The following is a 7,731-nucleotide window of genomic DNA, read 5'->3' as shown; positions in this document are numbered from 1 at the left end:
TCTTTACTCACTTTCCTCCTCTTCGTCCTTCTCCTCCCTCCTCCCTCCTCTCCTCCTCTGCCTCCTTCTTCTTATCTCTCTGTATCCCTCCTCTCCTCCTCCTCCTCCTCCTCCTCCTCCTCCTCCTCCTCCCTTCACCTTCCTGTAGGCTGTCGACCACTTGAAGGCGGAGGAGCTTTCAGAGGCGCTGGCAGCTGTCATCATCGCCAGACAAGCATACGAGGAAGCTGTACATAATCTTCATCCTCGAGAGATTTTCCTGCTCTCCTCTCCTTCCTTCTTGCCCCTCCCCTTCTCCCTCCCTTCTCTCTCTGCCTTCTCTCCTGCATGTTTCATCTCTCCAGCAGGAGGCGGAAGCGATGCTGCAAGCGCTCAATGAACTCCAGGAGGAGATCTTGACAGCTCAGAACGAATCGGTGGACCCCTCCTTCACCATCACCTCCTCTAGCTCCCTCCTCCTTGCCTTTCTCCTCCTTGTCGCGTTCATCCTTACTCCAATCTCCTCCTCCTCCTCCTCCTCTTTACTGCCACGAAGCTTCTCCTCCTATCTTTCGTTATTCTGATCATTGATCTACAAGGATGCGAGTGTGACCACGCCAAGGATGGACAGCTACAGCATGAGCAGCGCAAAGAAGAATTTCTCGATGCCCAGCAAGAGCATTTGGAGAAAAGCACTCGATCCAAAGTGGGGCTTCTTGCTGCCCTATTGTTTCTTCTTCTTCCTCCCTCCTTCATCCTCCAACTTCCTTCCTCCTCCTCTCCTCCTCCCCTCCTCTCCTCCCCTCCTCCTCTCCTCCTCTCCTCCTCTCCTCCCTCCTCCTCTCCTCCTTGCTCTTCAGTTCTACTTGACCAGTGACTGACGACCACCCGGCAGCACCAACGAAATCTACTTCTACCACACCACCACCAAGGCGACTCAGGTAGAGAGCCTCTGCTACTCAATGAGCTGATCGCAGCGCAGTGGGATCGTCCTGAGGACTACGACACAGAGGAGGACGAGGCCTTCGAGCTGCTGGTAAGCAGAACAAGGACGAGAAGTTGTGGAGAGTTGGAGGAAGGAGCAGGAGGAGCAGGAGCAGGAGCAGGAGCAGGAGCAGGAGCAGGAGCAGGAGCAGGATACAGGGGTCGGGAAGAGAAGAAGAGAGGCAGGAGGGGAAGAAAGATCGTGAAAGTTCTGAAGCTCATCCTCCACTCCTCCAGAAGGAGAAGTCCAAGGGAGGAAGCAACCTTCTGCTTGACGCCATGGTGGGCAAGGTGAGCTCGTAGTGTGTGCGCTTCAAGGGGTGAAAAGAGATGCAGGACGATGTCAACTCATCAACTGACATGACGACAACTATGACGCTCAACGGCCTCGGTGCTCCTGCTCCACCACCACCACCACCACCACCTCCTCCTCCTCCTCTTCCTCTTCCTGTGTCTCCCTCTTTGATCTGTTTCCATATCCTCTCTCATCATCACTATCACCATCATCATCATCTCTGAGCACGTTGCCTCCTTCCTCTCCTCCTCCTCGTCACCTCTCACTTTCACCTGTCAGATCCCAAGCAGATCCTCGAGTACGCCCTCTATATCGGGATTGATCCTACCACCGAGCCCCATCTCCTTTGGATCGCCGAAGAAGGTGGAGGAGGAAGGCGGGTTGTTGGAACGGAGAGGACAAGAAGGAAATAGAAAACGAGGACGAGGACGAGGACGAGGACGAGGACGAGGACGAGGACGAGGATGAGATCCTGACTGTCTGCCGATCGTTGCGTTCAGGTGTAGCAGCTGAGCTGCCTGAGGACTACACTCAGCACACGAACAAGAAGGGCGAGGTGAAGTCAGTCGAGCTTGCGATGTGAGTGACGGGGAGAAGGTGTACTACTTCAACAACAAGACGAAGATAAGTCAGTGGGAGCATCCTCTGGACCAGAAGTACAAGGTAGCGACATGTGAACCCCCTCGAAATATCCCATGTTGAGACTGGCCGCAGGAGCTCGTGGTGATCAAGAGAGCGGAAGCGACGGGTTCACCGTCCCAGCACGAGGACGGGCAGGCAGGGTAAGACCTGAGCTTGTCACGCTCCTCCTCGGAATGACTTGCTGCTGCAGGTTGGAGCACATGGAGGAAGGTGAACAAGGTCTTGTACAGGAGCTCTTTGCCTTGATCACTGACGCTGCAGTAGTTCCCATGACACTGGTCAGCAAGATGGCTCCTCCCACTGGCTTCCTGTGGTGAGAGTTGGGAGGAGGAGACGAGATGCAGAGATAGACAGGAGAGGATGGAAATGTAGACATGTAGATGTTTGTTATCTAGCTTTGTACAAAGTTCCAACAGAAACTTTTCAGTCAGTGTGACTTATCATGCCCGACACCATCAACTCCTTGTGTCAGTCTTGTTTTCTTCGACCATCTCCTTGTCCAGCTCGCTGCTTGTCCGATTCCCTGCAAGCATGTGAGGAGGGACCACAGCGATGCATATCATCCGATGGGGAGATAAAACATGTTTGTTGAGTTTGGGTTGCAGATTTCGGGGGAGGTCACTCACTCGTTCTGAAGGTTTGCAACGACGATAGTTCCTGCGTGCAGAAGCATCAGGAAATGTCAAGGGTAAACGAGATGCAGATGAGCAACAGGTTCAGAAGAAGTGGACTGAGGAGGAGGAGGGAGTGAAGATCAGGAGGAGGAGCAGAGGGGGGGTGGGGGAAGGGAATACGACGAGGATAAGCAGGAGTAAGCAGGAGACTGATCATTGACGACTTGCAATATTCTCGCTCAAAACGGACCGAAAATGGAGGGCCAACAAACAGCAACGAGCTGCGCAGCAACACAAGCGTGCACCTCATAACAAGGATTCGACAGAGATCAAGGAGAGAGACCCATCAAGACAAGCCATGTCAACATGCGCTGCTGACCTGATGGCGCGAGGAACGCGACGGCAACGATCACCATCACTCCGAGTACGCATGGCGCTACGAAACCCACAACCATGGGAAGGGTCAGGAAGTGAACCTGCGTATTGCGACTCTGAAGATTTAGTTAGCGAATTGGCTAAATTTAAGGCATAGATGCCTCTATGCCTTAAATTACACCACCGTCAATTTGTACACGCCAGTTTGAATTTGTCGGAGTGCGATCGGGCCCATAAGGCAGCCCGGGCTCCAATCATTGACTTGCTGTGACGATACAAGATTTACGTACAAGATCTCATCAGATAGGAGATTGACGTACAAGTCATCAGATAGGAGATTGACGTACAAGACTTGACGCGTCAGTTCAGGGACATGTCTAGGTACAATAGCAGGTATTATTTACAACTAGGGACTGGCCCGTCTTGAAAGTAAGAGACGAGAGGAGCAGATTTGGCGCTGCTGCCGAACAAAAGTTTGCCACCGCTCTCAAGTGCAAGGAGCTCTGCGAAGAGAAGAGAAGTGGTGAGGAGATAGAAAGCGAACAGAGCTGGAGACCTTTGTCAGGATCCGAGATTGGATTCTGCGAGAGATCAATTCTTGATATCGGCTGTGGAAGCTGAGTGATTGACCTGAACACAGCAGCAGCAGCAGCAGCAGCAGCAGGAGATGGAGAAAGGGGAGGAAAGCGCAAGGAGGAGTATGAGGCGGCGGCGGCAAGGACGGAAGAAGAGGAGCGAGATAAGGATGGGGAGAAGAAACCTGTGGAGCGGATTCTCGCTTCTTGATGGCCTCTACCAGGATGGTGGCCCCGATGCTTGAGATCTCGTTGCTCGCCAGGAACAGATGCGAGATCCTCGTCGTCCCCAACACTGACCAGACACCACTCAGCGGAGCACAACGCGAGCCAGCCTGCCCTCCCCTCACCCTCAGCCAACGCCCTCGCGCCGTTGTCATCGATCCCGTTCCCCTCCAGGTGCAGACACTCGAGGCTCGCGGCGTGAGGGAGGGATCTAGCAAGAGCCTCGACCCCCGTCGACAGCAGACTGCGACGAGATCAGCGAGACCTGCACGAGGACATGGCAGACCTGTTCCCCCCGAGGTGCAGGTGGCTCAAACTCGCGCTCTCCTTCAGCACTTTCGCCAGAGATGCGCCTGTCAGCAAGCGACTAGATGAGGGGCAGAGTGACAACTCGGCAGTGGACACGACCTGAGAAAGGCGAGAGCAGCGTGCTCTGCTCCGTGAAGCAACGGCGAACAGTCAAGTCAGTAGACAGTTACATGTCAAGCTTCATCATCCGTACCTGCATGTCGAGCGCCACAACCTTGGTGTTGGCCAGACAGCTCCACATCTTCTCAGCCACTTGGTCCCCAGCAGGAGATCTTGACATGACGATGGAGGAAACCCTCTCGGACAGGCTGGGGTCAGCGACCAAGGCCTTGGTGATGATGCTGGCTGCAGCGACCGAGATAGAGCTGTCTGACATGTCCAGCACTGAGAGCAGCTTGTTGTTCTGCAGCTGAAGAACAATCTCTCTCGCTTCTTTCGAGCCCACTGAGGTCCCACGGAGCTTTAGAACCTGGTTCGCATCATACTGCAGACCGTTGTCCCCTTCAAGCGTCTTCCCTCCCTCACTTCCTTGGTCATGTACACTTCTCCCCAACGATCGCGAGCTCTGCTTCGTCTTCATCCTCGCCTTGGAGCTGTTCGACAGAGGATTCTTGTCTGTACCCCATGGCTGCTTCAAACTGTGACCGGCACTCTTGCCGAGAGCCTGAGGTACATCGTCAACACAGAACGTTCGCAACAACAAGGTTGACATGCCTGGTACGCGGAGGCCTCATAAAGCTGACGGCATCGTTGATCCAAGGAGCTCTGAGACTTCTTTGACTTCTCCAGTGACTTTTGAGCACTAAAATGAAAAGTCATGTTTTTGTCACGCTGATGATGGCGATGATGATGATAATGATGATGATGGTGGTGGTGGCGATGATGATGATGATGATGATGATAGTGATAAGGAGGAGGAGGAGGACGGAGATAACGATGGGAAAATCACCTTGGAATATCCTCAGATTTGGCTTGTCTGTCATCACTTTGAATTGAATTCCACGAGAAAGCTGAGAGAAACTCCTGCGAGTGTATGAATCCGTTTCTGACTATTCTCTTGTAAATCTCTTTCAATGAGTTCGAGTCAACTTTAATCCCCAGCTCATCAAGAGCTGACTTGAAATCTTTAGGCGAAACTTTCCCCGCCCCTTTGAGGTCGAAGAAAGCAAATGCCTTACGGGCGGATTTGAACCTTTGAGAAAGAGCTTCTTTGACCTTCTCGATGATGATAGGCTGATGGACCTGATGCTGAGGTGTCGATGGAGGCAGAGAAGCAGCTTTCATGCTGTTCACGTTGTTGTTCTCTTCCTCACAGTCTCGAGGCACCTTTGACGTTGAAGCGGGTCGATCAGCGGCCTGTTGAACAGTTTGCGACGGGAAGAGACGATGAACGTCGTCGACCATCTCGTGCTGGTCAACATGACGATTGCTGTGTTGATCCTCATCGCTGTTCCCCTGCAGCAATCTACAGCTATCGTCCTCCTCGACCTCGGCGGATTGGATGTTTTCCTGTGCATTCCCCCTGTTGCCCGTGGCTCTTGGTGAGCGAGGGATCTCTTCCATCCGACTGATCCCATTATTTCGCCAGATTCTCCGTTTCTCCCTCTTGCCCTGCATGATGAAACAAAACCGCTAGTGACACACTGGATTTCTGTACACAAATGTCGGATCCCCCCCAAGTTCTCTCCTGTCATGCAGCTATCATGCCTAACACGCCTGCTTAACAAACTTCGGCTCGGGCATCGTATCTTCCCTCAGATCGTAAGTATCCTTTCCTCCTCCTCTTGCGTGCATAGTTCTCCTCGCTCTCTCCTCACTGAACCTCTCCTGCTCCCTGCTGCCTCCCCTAGTTGGACCGTTGGACAGCCCTACTGATTTTACAACCTGGTTTTATGATTATTACCAAGATTCTGAAGGCGGTTCAAATATAATCTAAATAGTTTTAATAATATACGAAACATGAAATGCAGTACAAAAATGGTACAAAAGTCATAAATAAAAACACTTAGTAGCTTTATATCAAGGCCACAAACCAGATAATCTAATATTCTAGGGGTAGTGGTGGGTACCCCTACCCCCTTTTTCTCCTAAGCATGGTGGGAAACAAAAGGCTTCCCTTCTGAATGAGTCCACTAGGGTAGGTAGGACGCGCATTTGGCGGGAAACATGGAGGGGCTCATCGACGGCAAGGTGGGAGAGAAGAGGGGAGAGAGGGAGGAGGAGGAGGAGGAGGAGAGAAGGAGGAGGAGGAGGAGGAGGAGGAGAGAAGGAGGAGGAGGAGGAGGAGGAGGAGAGAAGGAGGAGGAGAGAGGAGGAGGAGGGGGAGGGGAGGAGGAGGAGGAGAGGAGGAGGAGGGGGGGAGGGGGAGGAGGGAAGGGATATGGTGAGGGTAATGGTGAGGGTACCGTTGGGCGTGGGAAAGAGAACGGTACAGTGATAGGATGACGATTAGCAATCGTAAGTGAGACTAGACATGACGAATATAGTGAAGGAATATACTTGTCAAAAAATAGGATTCAATGATCTCATATGCATCACTGCGTAATCATGCTGTGTGTAGGATGAAGAATGGGAGATGGGGATTGACGAAGCAGGTCGAGGGCCAGTGATCGGACCTATGGTAAGGAGTGCTTGTGATCGAGCCAGCCATGAGAAGGGTTGACGCCGAGAGCTCAGGTCTATGGTGCTTGCATTATCTGCTCGAAGCGAAACAATGAGCTCAAGGAGATGGGGTTTGCCGACTCCAAGACCTTGACGGAGGAGAAGCGCGAAGTGCTGTTTGAAAGGATCAAGGAGAGCAATGTTCTTGGGTGGCTGGTGGAGGTCTTATCAGCGAAGCAGCTGTCTGGGAGTATGCTTCAAAGGTGACAGGCGTCTAGTCTCGTGTCTTATCCTCACATTGTCTTAGAGCCCCGTACAATCTCAACGCAATCTCGCACGATACAGCTATAGGGATGATCAGAAAGGTGTTGGCAGCGAACTTCAACCTTAAGAAGGCAACATCCTTGTCCTCTATCCCATGAGCTTGCTGAGAGGTCCTCCAGGTGTTCGTGGATACCGTTGGCGATCCAGAACGCTATGAATCGAAGCTGAGCAGTCTTTTCCCCTCAATTGAGTTTGCTGTACGAAAGAAGGCAGATAGCTTGTTTCCTGTCGTCAGTGCAGCCTCGATCTGCGCTAAAGTCACGCGCGATCGGTGTGTGAGAGATTGGCAATTTAAGGAGACGGGGGTTTCGTTTTCCACAGACTATGGATCAGGATACCCATCAGGTTTTCAATACCGACATCCAATCATGTCCTTGCGATTTGAAATTTTCTCAGATGAATTCACCAAAGTATGGATGGAGAGCAACTGTGATCCTGTACTCTGAGCAGTTGCCCCTTGCAAACTTCTGTTGACCCGGAGAGCCGCAGGTTTTCGGCTACCCAGACCTCGTAAGGTTTAGCTGGTCAACGACCAAGAAGATCATAGAAACACAGGGCGAGAGTTTTGAATGGTTGCCTCATAGGTTACTGAGGAAGAACTCACTTGTCTCTACAGGGAAGCAGATGAGATGGAGGAAGACCAATCTCAGAGCAAGATCAACGGGTTCTTCACGACACAAGCAGGTTGGCTCCAAATGTTTTAGCGTTATGCAATGTGACTTTGCTCCAGCACCGATGGTAGGGACTGTACAGACAGAAGCTCCCTTCTTTTCGCAGCGGTCGCTCTTTGCAGCGACTGTTATGTGAA

General features: G+C 52.1%; 3 protein-coding genes across 3 annotated transcripts; 2 read left to right on the top strand and 1 right to left on the bottom strand.

Moving 5' to 3' along the window:
* Positions 1-617: 617 nt before the first annotated feature.
* GUITHDRAFT_139039 (hypothetical protein) lies at positions 618-2,217 on the top strand (the record flags this gene model as incomplete). The annotated part of the gene is made up of 10 exons (XM_005832403.1): positions 618-685; positions 875-920; positions 962-1,015; positions 1,201-1,254; positions 1,549-1,621; positions 1,759-1,814; positions 1,856-1,921; positions 1,973-2,040; positions 2,091-2,110; positions 2,162-2,217. The coding sequence occupies 10 exons, from the start codon at positions 618-620 to the stop codon at positions 2,215-2,217; spliced, it is 561 nt and encodes a 186-aa protein (XP_005832460.1).
* A 1,263-nt stretch (positions 2,218-3,480) lies between these two features.
* Positions 3,481-5,846, bottom strand: GUITHDRAFT_163294 (hypothetical protein; the record flags this gene model as incomplete). The annotated part of the gene is made up of 6 exons (XM_005832402.1): positions 5,088-5,846; positions 4,192-4,662; positions 3,976-4,097; positions 3,815-3,933; positions 3,650-3,759; positions 3,481-3,519 (listed from the first exon to the last, which is right to left on the bottom strand). Exons 1-6 carry the CDS (start codon positions 5,613-5,615, stop codon positions 3,481-3,483), a joined length of 1,389 nt encoding a protein of 462 aa, XP_005832459.1. The 5' UTR covers positions 5,616-5,846.
* Positions 5,847-6,573: 727 nt separating this feature from the next.
* RNH2A (ribonuclease H2 large subunit) lies at positions 6,574-7,627 on the top strand (the record flags this gene model as incomplete). The annotated part of the gene is made up of 6 exons (XM_005832401.1): positions 6,574-6,618; positions 6,675-6,862; positions 6,907-6,994; positions 7,043-7,268; positions 7,405-7,495; positions 7,540-7,627. 6 exons carry the CDS (start codon positions 6,574-6,576, stop codon positions 7,625-7,627), a joined length of 726 nt encoding a protein of 241 aa, XP_005832458.1.
* Between the last annotated feature and the right edge of the window lie 104 nt (positions 7,628-7,731).

The sequence above is a fragment of the Guillardia theta genome (assembly GCF_000315625.1).
Source record: "Guillardia theta CCMP2712 unplaced genomic scaffold GUITHscaffold_35, whole genome shotgun sequence".
Classification (NCBI taxonomy): Eukaryota; class Cryptophyceae; order Pyrenomonadales; family Geminigeraceae; genus Guillardia; species Guillardia theta.
Note: the sequence above shows the minus strand (reverse complement) of the source record. Positions and strands in the feature narration are given on the sequence as shown.